This window comes from Mytilus trossulus, unplaced genomic scaffold (assembly GCF_036588685.1).
Source record: "Mytilus trossulus isolate FHL-02 unplaced genomic scaffold, PNRI_Mtr1.1.1.hap1 h1tg000244l__unscaffolded, whole genome shotgun sequence".
Classification (NCBI taxonomy): domain Eukaryota; kingdom Metazoa; phylum Mollusca; class Bivalvia; order Mytilida; family Mytilidae; genus Mytilus; species Mytilus trossulus.
In genome coordinates this window covers 324,175-341,779 of record NW_026963317.1, presented here as the reverse complement: position 1 = coordinate 341,779, position 17,605 = coordinate 324,175, and the positions used below count along the sequence as shown (strand labels likewise).

Genomic DNA, 17,605 nt, shown 5'->3' with positions numbered 1-17,605 from the left:
AGATAACATGAAATTACAATATTACCTAAAACCCAAAAGAATATTTTAATAATGATCAACAGCCACGGTCCTGGAAAATGTACATAGAAGTCGGTGAACAGGTAAGTTTATATGCAAATGCAGATACATATATCTACCATCATTGCATGAACGAATTCAGACTGTGTGATATTTAATTATAAATCATGATGATTGCCGCTTTGTGCATAATAAAATGAAAAACAAACTGGCATCATACCGTTTTCAAAAGTGTATTTAGGTTCCGAATGTGAATGACTCTCGTGATTTTTTACGAAAGTTTGACAGAAACTGTTGCTTTCGGGTCGATCCGGCCCCACGTCGATCCGGCCCAAGTCGATCCGTCCCACGTCGATCCGGCCCAAATGTTAAGGGCATACGATACAGCTACAGGGGAGGTAATGACGTTGCTAACGTAAAATGTTATTTGCGCGACGTCAAACTGTAACATATCGGGAAAAGATGCATTTTTCGACTGTTTTTTGTCATTCAAACTGATTTAATTAATTCATGGACCCCTATTTTTCAAAACGGCAATTTGTTTCATTTTGCAGGGAGATTATGTGACCAAAATTTTATAAAACTATAAATAGAGGATTTTTTTTAATTTTGATAAACATGCAGTAAAAAATGACGTTTTTTCCTCAATTCATGATCATTTGATAAATATGAGTTATTTCTGAATAAAAAATTGCATATTTTTTTATGATACTTATAAAATGCAGAAATTACCGATTATTTAACAAAAACAATTTGTGTTTATCTTTTATAACAAAAAAGTTATGTCTTTCTTTCGAAAAAGAAATTACGGCCACAAATCTGAATTTTGAACAAATATACAAAATTTCGACCTCATTTTGCTCAAAAAGTAGCATATGAAGGTATATTTTTTATTACATATTTGACTTAATCAGGTAAAAAATAGCCAATATGCAAATTTTCATGAACTTGTAAATACAGAATCAAAACTGTATCGTATGCCCTTAAGTCGATCCGGCCCCATCAAAAAATATTTTATAAGGAACAAAAATAATGATATATATTAATTGAAATTTATAAATGTGTATGATTTTTATTATAATGTAAAAGGTTACGGTAAAAAAAAAGGTCCTTTGAAAAATAGATGAGTATAAAACAACTAGGTCGATTATGTTTTTATTAGAAGTTTTCAAGATAATTTGGTATAATTATATCAAAACGTATATAAAATACGGTACAAGCCGACCGCTAAGCCCCAAAATATAGCAGCTTTACAAAATTGTGAAAATATAATCTTTTAGCTATTTACCGGAAAGAAGAATGCTTCTGCTACATAAATATGGGCTGTTTTTGACAGTACAATGCACATATATGGGGTATACTAGCATCATTCAGTCATGCTTAATGATAATAATACATAACACATATATAAAGGTGAGGATGAACACGGATACGGCCACTTTCATTTTTGACCAAAAAATATCTGAAAAGTGACGTTTTATTTTATATTTATTAAATTTTTCAAATTTAAGCTTGAATAGATGAACCTGCAATTTGAGGCCCAAATCTGCCCTTACCGGACCTACTCCTTTCTCAAATTGAGAAATGTTGTTTGATTTCCCGAATCCTTTCTATAAAAGAGAAGATAGAATGCAGCGGAATTTTAATATCACAATGGCTTTTCCTTGTGTGGTATGTGACCAACATGTTAGACCTCGACATCTATAAAGATCATTATGTTATAAAAATGTATTTGTATTTATTGCACTGATAAGCATAATGTGCTTAAAGTAATAAAAAATTACGTAACTCTAATTAATCAGGATTTGATTTAATTAAGTAATTACGAGTGGCATTACCACGGGTGTCATTCGGTTTATCGAGAGAAATGATCGTGAAAGAATATCTAACGACGGTCAAGTATTGAGAGACGATCGTGAAAGTTCTGGTAACGGATCGTGAAAGACATTTAATCGAGAAGACATATGAAAGTCCAGTAAATATTATAATCTAATTAATTACACAGACACATTTACGACAAAATAAAACTGTCTGTCAAAATGGTTCAACATTATGATCAGTATGTCAGAATATCCAGTTTCAAAAGTACATAGTTATTACAAAACGACAAAAGGCTGATTACTTCTCGACATTTCAATGACATAAAAAATGTAAACAAACACGATTTTTTCACAAATTCGACTAGATATACTACGTTTATCAGAATAAGGGCATTGTATTGGAATTAATTAAACGGTTTTTATAGTTATTTTGTATAAATATGATCTGAAACTTGGTAAACTACCTCCATAAATTTTTATTTTTTTTTGGATCGTGAAAGATCACGTACCGCATTTTTGAAGATCGTGAAAAGGATCGTGAAAGATCTCATGCTACGAAGATTTTCACATTATTCTTTCAATATATGATAATTCATATTTGTTATTGATATTGAAAAAGGCTAGATAGGTCAACATCCTCAATAGGTTTAAGCCAAAGAAGTATAATGTTGAAGAGCAGTGAGGATCCAAAATTCCAAAAAGTTGTACCAAATACGACTATAGTAATCCTTAGTTTTTCGCAAAAATCAAAGTTTTGTAAACACGAAATTTGTATCAAATGACCACATTATTGATATTCATGTCAACGTCGAAGTGTTGAATACTGGTCTGATGATACCCTCGGGGACGAAACGTCCACCAGCATCGCAACATGGCATCGACCCAGTGGCGTAAATAGTTATCAAAGGTACTAGGATTATAATTTAGTACGCCAGACGAGCAAATACATTAACATTATTATTTGGGTATTTGTGAACATGTTGCTTGTAAAAAATAGTTGGATGATTGTAGGATGAAGTTTTTTTATTGTTATGTGAAGTACACACTTATCATGAGTTATAGGATACCCATATTTTGTATATTGGATTCTATACTAAATGTCCGTCAGACAGGAATCACCCCAACCTCAATTTGCCTCATTTCATGGATGAAGATTCATTTTAGTGGTCAAGTCCGTATCGAGGATTCGTTAAGCTTTAGGATAACTGTCTGTTGTTATGATTGTAATGTGTATATTTTCGACTTGTGCAAGGTTTCAACTAACATTGAACTCATTATCATGCATCATTCGGCAATGGTTTGGCCTTTTGAATATATACATGTTGTACCTGTATGCTATAGCGACAAGATGTTTCGTGTATGGTGTACATGTCTGTTTCTTATATGACCATAATGACTTCAATTGTGTTTAACTTTCGAGGTAAAGTGTTGAATAGAAAAAAAGATAATTATTATTATAGCTTTAATGTTCATCCTTATAAAAATAGTTACAGGCTTCAACCACTTGCGGATTTATCAAATGATAAAAGAAATACTGATTTCTGATTACTAGTATTAAGTCTGGTCACGCATTTTCTTTCACGATCGACATAATACGTTGCCTGCTCTTTCACGATCAAGTTTGATTGAAATTCAACAAATTCAAGGTTTTCATAAACAAATTAACGCTTTTAATGGAAGAACATACTTTAATTTTACTGTACTATCAGATACACCAAAGATTAAATTTCAAATAAATAATGATATTTTGAAATATGATTATAGGTACAAAAAGCATGTTATTTGTAATTAATTTCACAGACACGCATTGCGCCTTTTGTATTTTTTTCAAAAAGTACTTCATATTTTCTTTATCTTCTTTCACAGTTATGTTGAGGAAGTTAAACCATTTTGACAGACATATTTTTTTTTGTTCGAATTTGTTCTGCGTTTTGAAAATTAAGCGATTTTTTCAAAGATTCTGAACTAGAATGTACATTAAATGTCTTTCACGATCCGTTACCAGAACTTTCACGATCGTCTCTCAATACTTGACCGCCGTTGGATATTCTTTCACTATCATTTCTCTCGATAAACCGAATGACACCCGTGATTACCTTAGTTCACAATCATTAGACAATTGTTGAATAAACAAACCAATTACAGACTCATGATTTGATTAAACAAGTCATTATGATGAGTTAAATTTTATAGGTTCCATCGGACTGTAAATAGCTATTTAGCTTTTCTGTGAATGAACTATATAAAATAAAAATCGCCATGATATTCCAACTTATCATGGAAAAAAAACCCTTCATATTTTAAATATGCTGAAGCTGCTATACAAACAGACACAATAACACTAGTCATGCTCGTATCAATTTAAAATAGTTCTTTAACTGGTACTCCAATCAATACTTCCCTTACCTGTTGTCATCCCGACACTTTTTGCAATTTCCATTTATACTGTTAGAATTTGTCACAAATTCCTTCAAAATCAATATAGTTTATTCATATTTTATTATGGGGCCGGATCGACTTGGGGCCGCATCGACGTGGGACCGGATTGACTTGGGGCCGGATCGGTTTGGGGCCGGAACGACCGGATACCAAACTGTTTATGATCAAAAGAGTATTTAGAGCAATCTAATAATGCAATTATATCTTTCCCGCATTTTAAGGACAACATGTATTTCTTTCTCAGTTTGGGCTTGCATTTTGTTATTTCTCAATTACATTAACTACTTGTCGAACCTTCATCGAATTTTATGAAAATGCCGAAGAAGCTTTTTCTATGACTAATGTCTAAAGCTAAGATTTTGAAAGCATTTGTTTTCGTTCATTTTTCTGTTCTGTTCTTTTCTGATAGACAGATAGCCGAACTCTTCTTTACGCAATTAATTGTTTTACATGCTCAATTTATAAACCTTCAAAGATTGTCATTAAATATTCCAGATCAAGAAAAAAATATCAAAAGATTTTGTTTTTGTTTTTAAATCCCTTTAAAAGAATGATAAATTGAGTCACTTTTTGTAGGAAGAAATCCTAGGCGTTCCAGAAATTTTTTAATATTGCACCTCTTACAAATGTTTTTTTTCCGTGTTCATTGAAAGGTGCTTTTGTCGATTGTATGCTCACTCGCGGCACTCTTTAAACTTATTTAAAAGTAATATTGGTTTGGACGTTTTGTCTAAAACCAATGACCATTAGGCTATCTTCCAGTTTAACACGATGGATATAAAGTTTACATATGCAATTAACCAAAACAAGCAAACTATTTAGATTCAAAAGTATATTGCTATCAATGATTTTTTACTGACAGGAATCGTTACGGAATCTCATTCTTGACAGCTTTCGGGGGCTTCGTTTCTTTCGAAGCCACTACCAGCAGGTTTAACATTGAGCGGTTGGCACCCTCATATCCCTCGCCAAGGTTCGGGCGTACACGTAAAAATTACCCAGCTACGCCACTGAACACGGAAAGGGAAATTAATTAAAGAGAAGACTGAAGTGTTACAAACGGGAGCAAGCCGAAAATTGTCCTCTTTTAAATTTATCATCATTTTCAAACAATTTTTAAATGTCAGTTGATAATCTTATACCGGTACCTGTCAACACAAGACCAGAGTATCTTAAATGTTGAACCCACCCATAGTTAGGATACATTTCACTGACATATTTTTTGAGAGATTGCATGTTGATTGTTTAATTTATTGCATTTCTATACTTGTTGGTGTCGCGGCTTATATTGTTACAATTTACAAATTGTGCCTGTTTAATCTGAGTGCTTACGGATTAACAGTATAAGTTTGTATTAAATAATAGTATATCAATATATTACAAACAGAAGAACCTATTTATACACACGCAAGTTGCGTTAGTCGGTAGTTGTGTTATGTATGTGCCTATCCCAAGTCAGGAGCCTGAAGATCAGTGGTCATCAGTGGCTGTCGTTTGTTTATGTGTTACATAATTTTTTATCGTTATTTTAAATGAATAAGGCCGTTAGTTTTTTCGTTTGAATTGTTTTACATTGTTATTTCGGGGGCCTTTTGCAGCTGACTATGCGGTATTGGCTTTGCTTATTGTTGAATGCCGTACGGTGACCTATAGTTGTTAATTTCTGTGTCATTTTGGTCTCTTGTGGAGAGTTGGCTCATTGTCAATCATACCGCAGCATTGCTTCTTTTTTATAATTAGTCGGTATTATGTTTTCGTTGATCTGTCCGTCAATCCGTCAATTCTGTGTTAGCCATCGCATGCAACTTAGGGTTCTGAAACCAAAACGGAATTTCACGAAAAATGTAGATCATTGTAGATAAAAAGACATACTATGCAGATGCGCATATCGCCGAACAGGAAACTATGATTCATTTTTCTAAGAGTAATACCCCTTAATTTAAAATTTTTAGTCAAATAAATACTACTTCAACATTTTGACATCGCAACTCTTCTGAAACCACAAAACAAAAGTTTGCAAAACTTTGTATATAATAAGGACATACTATGTAGACTTGCATATTGACAAGAATTATGATTCAATTTTTGTCTAGGAGTTATGCCCTTTGAACTAAGAATTTTGACCTAAATATTATACTGCAGCAATTTTTTGTAGCAACTCCCATGAAACCGACAACGGAATTTCATGAAACTTTGCAGATACTCAGGACATATTTTGTATATATATATATATATATATACGAGTCTAAATTGAAAACTACGTTCAAACCTATGACTGCGTTGGATAAAAACCGCAATTTTTATACGTGTGCATGTCAAACAAATTTCGTTGTAAAAGGGTCTAAAAACAGCACAAACAACATTTTCCAAAAGACCAAAAGAGTGAAAAAGTATATTTAAACAAAACGCATTTGACTAACAGGTCGAACAACTGATGTTCTTTAACCCTGCTGACTGCCATTGGCGATTGCCAAATAAAATTGATCACAGGTTGTAACAAAATGGATCTTATTATAAATTTAATACGTCACAGAAAAAAAAAATTGTTAACTTGTGGACAGGATGTTGTGCCACAAACATTCGGTGTCAATATTTCTTTAGTACACCATATCCGGATTTCGACAATAAATGTCTCTTCAGTGATGTTAGGGATCGAAACGGTATTTGGAAGGCCATATAAAAAGCACCCTCATTTTTAGAGAAAGTACCCTCATTTTTAGATTAACTCTTGAATTTTAAGAGTCAATATATAGGATGAACGGATCATATAAACCGGAGGGAAAATATGATACATGCCCAAACAAAAAATATAAACGAGTCTAAATTGAAAACTACGTTCAAACCTATGACTGCGTTGGATAAAATCCGCAATTTTTATATTGACACCGAATGTTTGTGGCACAACATCCTGTCCACAAGTTAACAATTTTTTTTTTCTGTGACGTATTAAATTTATAATAAGATCCATTTTGTTACAACCTGTGATCAATTTTATTTGGCTATCGCCAATGGCAGTCAGCAGGGTTAAAGAACATCAGTTGTTCGACCTGTTAGTCAAATGCGTTTTGTTTAAATATACTTTTTCACTCTTTTGGTCTTTTGGAAAATGTTGTTTGTGCTGTTTTTAGACCCTTTTACAACGAAATTTGTTTGACATGCACACGTATAAAAATTGCGGTTTTTATCCAACGCAGTCATAGGTTTGAACGTAGTTTTCAATTTAGACTCGTTTATATTTTTTGTTTGGGCATGTATCATATTTTCCCTCCGGTTTATATGATCCGTTCATCCTATATATTGACTCTTAAAATTCAAGAGTTAATCTAAAAATGAGGGTACTTTCTCTAAAAATGAGGGTGCTTTTTATATGGCCTTCCAAATACCGTTTCGATCCCTAACATCACTGAAGAGACATTTATTGTCGAAATCCGGATATGGTGTACTAAAGAAATATTGACACCGAATGTTTGTGGCACAACATCCTGTCCACAAGTTAACAATTTTTTTTTTTTCTGTGACGTATTAAATTTATAACAAGATCCATTTTGTTACAACCTGTGATCAATTTTATTTGGCAATCGCCAATGGCAGTCAGCAGGGTTAAAGAACATCAGTTGTTCGACCTGTTAGTCAAATGCGTTTTGTTTAAATATACTTTTTCACTCTTTTGGTCTTTTGGAAAATGTTGTTTGTGCTGTTTTTAGACCCTTTTACAACGAAATTTGTTTGACATGCACACGTATAAAAATTGCGGTTTTTATCCAACGCAGTCATAGGTTTGAACGTAGTTTTCAATTTAGACTCGTTTATATTTTTTGTTTGGGCATGTATCATATTTTCCCTCCGGTTTATATGATCCGTTCATCCTATATATTGACTCTTAAAATTCAAGAGTTAATCTAAAAATGAGGGTACTTTCTCTAAAAATGAGGGTGCTTTTTATATGGCCTTCCAAATACCGTTTCGATCCCTAACATCACTGAAGAGACATTTATTGTCGAAATCCGGATATGGTGTACTAAAGAAATATTGACACCGAATGTTTGTGGCACAACATCCTGTCCACAAGTTAACAATTTTTTTTTTTTCTGTGACGTATTAAATTTATAATAAGATCCATTTTGTTACAACCTGTGATCAATTTTATTTGGCAATCGCCAATGGCAGTCAGCAGGGTTAAAGAACATCAGTTGTTCGACCTGTTAGTCAAATGCGTTTTGTTTAAATATACTTTTTCACTCTTTTGGTCTTTTGGAAAATGTTGTTTGTGCTGTTTTTAGACCCTTTTACAACGAAATTTGTTTGACATGCACACGTATAAAAATTGCGGTTTTTATCCAACGCAGTCATAGGTTTGAACGTAGTTTTCAATTTAGACTCGTTTATATTTTTTGTTTGGGCATGTATCATATTTTCCCTCCGGTTTATATGATCCGTTCATCCTATATATTGACTCTTAAAATTCAAGAGTTAATCTAAAAATGAGGGTACTTTCTCTAAAAATGAGGGTGCTTTTTATATGGCCTTCCAAATACCGTTTCGATCCCTAACATCACTGAAGAGACATTTATTGTCGAAATCCGGATATGGTGTACTAAAGAAATATTGACACCGAATGTTTGTGGCACAACATCCTGTCCACAAGTTAACAATTTTTTTTTTTCTGTGACGTATTAAATTTATAATAAGATCCATTTTGTTACAACCTGTGATCAATTTTATTTGGCAATCGCCAATGGCAGTCAGCAGGGTTAAAGAACATCAGTTGTTCGACCTGTTAGTCAAATGCGTTTTGTTTAAATATACTTTTTCACTCTTTTGGTCTTTTGGAAAATGTTGTTTGTGCTGTTTTTAGACCCTTATATATATATATGCATTGAAACCGTTATTATCTTTTAATAATTTTCTTATATATATATAAGTACGTCTGAGTCAGTGACAACCCTACAACAAATGTATCCATCGCGAAAGCATTTTTGGTTCTTCCCTCGCCGGGATTCGAACCCATGCTATTGTGATATCGTGACACCAAATCGCCTGCACTGCAGCCGTCCCGCTAGACCACACGACCACCTGGGCTCTCAAAAAAAGAGTTATCGGTGGCCATATGTTACCTTTCCACGTCAGTTTTAATCTAGCGTCGTACTACAGTACATGATATATAAGGCATGAAGATGTTATTGTTACAGATCAGCTAAATTATCTATAGTAAAGGATCCTACAAATTAATGTAAGATACAGTCACAGAAAATAATTATATTCATAAGTACGTCTGAGTCAGTGACAACCCTACAACAGATGTATCCATCGGATCGCCATCAATGATGGTGATACATGGCTGTGTACATAATGTATATACAACTCGTCTAAACATCAACCCAACAATGTTAGATCTGTAAATTTGCTTTCGCAAATTTTTGGTTCTTCCCTCGCCGGGATTCGAACCCATGCTATTGTGATATCGTGACACCAAATCGCCTGCACTGCAGCCGTCCCGCTAGACCACACGACCACCTGGGCTCTCAAAAAAAGAGCTATCGGTGGCCATATGTTACCTTTCCACGTCAGTTTTAATCTAGCGTCGTACTACAGTACATGATATATAAGGCATGAAGATGTTATTGTTACAGATCAGCTAAATTATCTATAGTAAAGGATCCTACAAATTAATGTAAGATACAGTCACAGAAAATAATTATATTCATAAGTACGTCTGAGTCAGTGACAACCCTACAACAGATGTATCCATCGGATCGCCATCAATGATGGTGATACATGGCTGTGTACATAATGTATATACAACTCGTCTAAACATCAACCCAACAATGTTAGATCTGTAAATTTGCTTTCGCAAATTTTTGGTTCTTCCCTCGCCGGGATTCGAACCCATGCTATTGTGATATCGTGACACCAAATCGCCTGCACTGCAGCCGTCCCGCTAGACCACACGACCACCTGGGCTCTCAAAAAAAGAGCTATCGGTGGCCATATGTTACCTTTCCACGTCAGTTTTAATCTAGCGTCGTACTACAGTACATGATATATAAGGCATGAAGATGTTATTGTTACAGATCAGCTAAATTATCTATAGTAAAGGATCCTACAAATTAATGTAAGATACAGTCACATACCGTATAGCGGGTTATTTTCGCGGGGTGCAAATTTTCGCTTATTTTCGCGGACAGAACTTAATCGCCAAAATAAATTCTGCCAAATTAAAAGTGTACATACAAAGGTATTAATAAAAGTTTTTAATCCGCCAAAATAATAACCGCCAAAATATTTCGTATACCTTGTTCAATGAAAATCGCGAAATTTTACACCCGCGAAAATAACCCGCTATACGGTATATATATATATATATATATGTGTGTTTTCATCCACAGGGAATTACGATTCAATGTTTTTTCTAGGAGATGTGCCCCTTTGAGTTTACAGTTTGGGCAATAATTTTAAACTAGATACATTGTATGCATCATGCGACGTTAGACGAATCCAGACAGCAAAACATTAATGATAGGGAAGGACACAATCGCGCATATTTTAGAGATCAGACGATTCTTCGAGTATAGTCTTTGAGATAATAGGCAAATCTTTTACCTCTGTGTTTTATTATTTGCTACAGCAACCTTCTTGTTAATGGATTAAATTCCCAGATATGCTTTTAAAACTATGTTCCATTATAAAAATTAAGGTAAAATATGGAAAATATTAGAGAAAGCAGTTATTAGAGAAAATTAAAAAAAAAATGTATACTAAGACGGACGGACGGACGACGGACACCACACTGATTATAACATCGGGTCATTATGTCGGCTATGTGAATTAATAGTCCGTAAGTAGGATGTCACATTCAGTATTGATTGAACTATCGACTGTTTGTTGAATCATACATCTAAGATTGAATCAATGTGGTTTGTCACGAAGTATAAGATTTTTTTTTATACTTAAATAAGAAATTTGTATGAATAACTTAGTAGAAAAGGGCAATCATGATTACACTAGAGGCTAAATTGTTCTGTCAATGTGTGAATCATTCAATTACACATACGGAATAGTATTATAAATGTAGAGGATAGATAAAACCCCAAGTTTTAATATTAATGTAAATTTGTGATGGTTGCGTATGAAAATTTATGATATTTATTATTTATCTTTTGCACCAAAGCTGACTGATTACATTGTCGCGTGTGATGTCGAATAATCTTCAGACTCGGACTTCTCTTGAACTGAATTTTAATGTGCGTATTGCTATGCGTCTACTTTTCTACATTGGTTAGAGGGAGGATTGAGATCTCACAAAAATGTTTAACCCCACCGCATTTTTGCGCATGTCCCAAGTCAGGAGCCTCTAGCCTTTGTTTGTCTTGTATTATTTTAATTTTAGTTTCTTGTGTACAATTTGGAAATTAGTATGGCGTTCATTATCACTGAACTAGTATATATTTGTTTAGGGGCCAGCTGAAGGACGCCTCCGGGTGCGGGAACTTCTCGCTACATTGAAGACCTGTTGGCGACCTTCTGCTGTTGTTTTTTTTTATTTGGTCGGGTTGTTGTCTCTTTGACATATTCCCCATTTCCATTCTCAATTTTATTCTGAGTGTTTTGTCATACATTGTATACATCATTAGATAAACAGACTCTGCAATTGTTGCACCTGTCCCAAGTCAGGAATCAGATGTTCAGTGGTTGTCGTCTGTTTATGTGATTCATAGGTGTTTCTCGTTTTTCGTAAGTATATAGAAAAGACCGTTGGTTTTCCAGTTTGAATGGTTTGACACTAGTAATTTTTGGGGCCTTTTATAGCTTGCTGTTCGGTGTGGGCCAAAGCTCCGTGTTGAAGGCCGTACCTGGACCTGTAATGGTTTACTTTTATAAACTGATACGTAATTGGATGGAGAGTTGTCTCATTGGAACTCCTACCACATCTTTTTATATTTATCAATCCTTTTACCCTTATATTCAACATTTAGTTTGTACTTACATTTTCTTTTCGATGTAAATGATCCGCAAATCTTGTTATTTTTTTTTAATTTAACATTTGTATTATGTATTCTGGCATTTTGCTTTTTTTAACAAACTGAAAACGCCATTGGAAAAAAAGCAACCGAAAAATGACTGTTAGTTACCATTAAGTTATCTGCACAGTTAATATTCTACAAAAGTTACATTTATTGCTAATAATTAATCTGATCTCTTCCTAAATTTGTAATACTTGCCGCTATATGTTTTAAACAGCATCAATCAATTTTTTGGCGTTTGGTTTCATTGATTATCGCAGGATACGCTAGAAGAACGCTTCAAAATATAGATTTTCTTTATATTTTACTTTGATAAACTTTTTAACTGATCTTGTATACAGAAGCATGTCATTTGGACCTTCCACGGTTGATAAAAGTATTCATATACCATTTAAGTTAACTTCTTTAAGGATTAGTTTAGTACATGTATGTACTATTTCCATTGACACCTGAGACACGCTCCTTTGATGGGATGCAGTTTAAAAGAAATATCCAGTTTCTTTATGGTGACCTATAGTTGTTAATGTTTGAGTCATTTTGGTCTTTTGTGGATAGTTGTCTCATTGGCAATCATACCACATCTTCTTTTTTTTTTTTTTTATATATATTATGTAAAATTTTGATTACAATACAGACATAACTACATATTGATTAACAAGACAACAAAGCATGATATACCATATGCTATTTTATTCACGTTCTTATCTTTCTAAGATCTATATGAACTGTAGAAATACTCAATCAATAATCTAGACAACTGTAACTTTACCGCTGACAAATGAGCTTACTTTGTAAAGCTTAATAGCATGTGATTTGAGAAAGTTAGGTACTGCCAGTACAATCAATAATTGTTCCTGATGTAACTTCGTTGCGCAGGTTAGTTGTCAGAATCAAGGACATTGTTGCGCTAGCCTTGAACAGTGAAGCCGTAATGGTATTATCTGATAGCGACATTCAAAGGTAAGTAATAGCAATGCAGTAGAATTGTACATTATTTGTTGTGTTTTTTTCTGTTAAAACGAGTGAAATTGTAGAGCGTTATATTTGCTATTTTAAAATGTTTTTGATTGACCGCTTATCTATTAGATGACGCATTGGTATCTGATGATAGATGATATTCTAGAAATATTTGATTTTATATAGAAACAATAGAGGCTAATTTAACATGTTTCTTCACAATATACCAGATATTTATGATATACAGTAGTTTTGCTTTAAATGAGTGATGTTTTATAAAATAGGTATTTGAAGAAACCCATTAATTTTCAAATTCCTTTATACTTGTAATCACCATTGGTATCTTGTCATTGTCGACCTCATCGAATATCTCAATAAAGATATCCCCTTAACAGATTTAGTAGCTGAACCGTGCAGTTTTTGCTGATACATGGTGTAGAATTCTGTGTAAATATTGATAAACAATTTTCAAGCGTGGGATGAACGTACACTAGAGAATATGTAAGAATAAAAAACGTTTAAAAATGTCCCCGTAAGTCAATTTTCTTAAGAAAAAAAACACTTACCCACTCGTTCGGAACAGTATACGATTGAAACAGATTTTCGCATGCCTGCCATGTATGATAATGGATTGCTTGATTGATTGTTGGTTGCTTAACGTCCAGTGGCAAATATATAATGAATGTTCAGGACGATTTTTTTTTTAACTAGAAACAAAAAATAAGTCATGTTATAGAGGCAGTGTGGCAAATTTGGAATGCCACGGGATAATAAGGATATATTGAATAGGGACAGAAATTTAGCCTGTCAACAAATCACAAAAGGAACACATAGATTTTTTGCAAGGGTTCTTAACGGGGTTTGTACTCTCTTTACACGAAGCTTCGAATTTAACGTCTCTTTTCTGACTTGACATCGAGTCTCGTACGATGGAGCTCGATGGAACATGAGATCATCGATTATTGACGATAGAACATTTGAAAATCGATCATAACGAACGAAAAACTTTCGGTTAAAAATGAAAATTAAGGGGGGAGGGACTAGCTTACATTGTTTGCCTGCAACTATTTTTAAAACCGAAGATATGTCGCTTAGCATAGTTGATCATACATTTCTTGTGTTTTTCTGTGTGTTGGGTTGCTGTTCATTTTTATGCATATATATGATAATAACATATAAGGGTTGTTGTATGGTCTTTCAATACTATCTATTTCAAAGTAAAGAACGTACACTTCACAGCTAAGTAGGCATACAAAACATACAAATAAGAAAAGTAGAATAAGCTAAAGTACTTTATTATCCAGATTTTAAGGGCAATGCCCTTTAAAGGAGAATAGTTAATGGATTTATCCACGTGATCCGTCGAAGACGTTCAGCGTTACTAAGAGGAGAAACAATCCATACTTAATATTTAATTGGGATATTTATGGCATAGTATGTTTAAAAGTTTTATATACGGACCGTAAAATATGAATGTATAAAGATCAAAAGATCAAGTTTAATTTTAAGTAAAACAGTGCCAAATATACGTAGACACCTGTTCAATATTTATAATACGCAATTGTGCAATATGTAAGCTTTGTACAATGAAGGTCGATTTATTTAATAACAATCCGAACTAAGTTTGATTTAGTTTACAATTTATCGAAAGTGAAAGGTAAAGCTATTAATGTATTTAAATCTCGTTTGTACCTTATTTGCAACCACATGACTATATATTATATTAAGTGTACTGCAGAGATTCGCTGATAATATATTCAAGGTGAGTAAATATTAATTTTATCTTTGTCTGTCTGAGTGTCGACACACCCCATTGTACACATTATATCAAGGATATCCGTACTTGAAATATGGTAGGTGAAATTTTATATCTTTGTAGTTTAACAATTTTTTCAAAACATTCATTAAAAAAAATCGATGATTGATTATTTGCACAGTGCGCAAACGTTAAAGAACTTTTAACAAATGGTACTTTTTCGATATTGTGTAACACTCTGAACATTTTATGTCAATAAGCGTTTTATTCGCTCGTATTTGCCAACCTGTTGTCAAAGGACCAGGTTTAGTTTTCAATGAAGTGGTGTCACTTATTGATATTGTCATATTATAGAGAATCGAAGCTATATTTCCGGGTTCACTATTTAGAATAAGCAATTGGTGATGTTTTTTTATCGTGATCTTTTCTTATACATCTTTCAATGCAACTCACATCGAATCTTATTTCGGTGGCGTATTATTAGTCCGATATTTCACCGATTTCTGTCTGCCAGGATTACCATTCTCAGAACAACCTACGATCTCACTCCCACCCATTATTACTCCACAAGAGAAATGGTTCACAAAAGTCGAACGGAGTTCTCTGGCAAGTAGGGTTAAATTAACAAATAAAGACGGATGTTCAAATCAGATTTAAAAAAATACCCCTTGAGACATCTTGATTAATGCAAAAAGGGAGCAAAGAGGGGCAATCTCAAGCATAAGTCGAGGACAAAATAAAATCATCCGAAAAACAGTCTACAGAAAACCAAACATTTATCATACCGTGCTGAGCCCCGCTGAGAACAGTTAGATTAATTACTCTGTTAATCAGGGCTGACAAATATCTCTTGTTCACCTTGAAGACATCATCAGAATCATTAATCATCGATACGTGTAAATTTGATCTACAAATTGACCGAAAGCAGACATTTGAAATGAATATATGGAGTTTGTTTTAAATTGACTGATTGGTTACTGTTTGCTTTTTGTCCAGTGACAAATGGTTCATGCATATCCAGGACGATAACTAATTAACAATAAGTACACAAGATCAGATCATGAAAAATGAGTGTAAATTGCATATGGAATAATTTAGCATTGCAACGGACCCCTAAAAGAGTGGCTGCATGGGTTCTTATCGTATTGGAAACTTGGCATTCCGTCCCATTTTTTAACTGATGAGGCTGCATGTTTATACATCCCGCACAATTAATCTTCAGTACATACAACAGTATACAGAAAACAAAAGATTGATAAGGATATAAATCCCATCGAGAACCTAAGAAAAACTAAGATAAGGAGTTCCCGCTTATGCTCTAAGTGGTTATATTTTGTAGCCAGCCAAATATACTCGTGGTTATCTGCATGTGCCAAATTTTTTTAATTTTTATTAGGTCAACGTTAAAAGGGAGATAATTCAAATTGACGAAATAAAAAATTGTACTGAAATTTATTACGTCAATATCAGCCAATCAAATTGCTAGAAATTATCCTAAATCAGGATAAAGGAGTTTATGTAATAATTTATTGTTATTATTCTTACAGGACATGGATATGATGAAGACGAAGCTGTTAGGATACCTACCTAAACCAACACTTTATCCCTTCTATGGGACACTTCTTTTATACTTTGTGTTATATCAGCCCTTTATAGGGTATCCTCCTATAACATTCTTCGCCGCATTCTTTAAAATCCTTCCAGTGTTGTCGTTGGCATATTTTGTGCGGTCCACCGTCAAAGGAAAATTGTCTGCACTTATGGACAATGACTATAAGAAATTCATTTTCATTGGATTACTAACATCCAGTCTGGGAGACGCATTATTAGTGGCTCGTACCGCTCTCTTCATTCCAGGTATGCTGGTCTTTGGTGTTGCGCATTTGTTCTATATATTGGCCTTTGAACCGTCCAGTGGCAAAAGCAGATTACAGAATTTGTATATTCTGGGATATTTAGCTCTTGCAGTGACATTGCACGCAGACATTGATAGTTTTATAATGTTTTGTCTGGTGATGGTATATATGACATTGATCCTTGTTATGTCTTGGAGAGCGACAAATACATATGAACGAACAAAAACATTTCCGGCACTGGCTGCATGTGTCGGTAGCATGTTATTTATTTTCTCAGATTTCCTGATAGCAGTTGACAAATGGAAATTTTCCGTACCATTTACACAGTTTTTTGTGATGATAACTTATTATTCTGCACAATTCTTTCTTGCTTTGAGTACAGATAGTTAGTTATAAAATATAAAAAGCTTATAATACAGACAATCAAAAACAAATTTCAAAATAATACTTATACCTTAATATTAGCTTTTTATTACATCATAATATGTAGCTTTATACATGTTATAACAATAAAATCAAGTGAAATACATTATATTCATTATGACAGCAGTCACTTGTCTTGCTGATAACAAGGAAAAGTCGATAGAAGCACATGCAAAATACTAGTATCAGATTTATATGTTCTTCGAAGGTATAATGTAAATATATGATTCTAGAGCACATGATATATGATTCGGGTAGAACTTTCATTGAGAACATTTTTTTTTGTGGATTTACATGTACATGTTACGTTAAATG

General features: G+C 33.6%; 1 protein-coding gene across 1 annotated transcript; it reads left to right on the top strand.

The window, feature by feature from the left end:
- The first annotated feature begins 15,029 nt into the window (after positions 1 to 15,029).
- On the top strand, positions 15,030 to 17,396 carry LOC134701371 (lysoplasmalogenase TMEM86A-like). Its single transcript, XM_063562510.1, has 2 exons — positions 15,030 to 15,108; positions 16,559 to 17,396. The coding sequence occupies exons 1-2, from the start codon at positions 15,106 to 15,108 to the stop codon at positions 17,255 to 17,257; spliced, it is 702 nt and encodes a 233-aa protein (XP_063418580.1). The 5' UTR covers positions 15,030 to 15,105; the 3' UTR covers positions 17,258 to 17,396.
- The last annotated feature ends 209 nt before the right edge of the window (positions 17,397 to 17,605 follow it).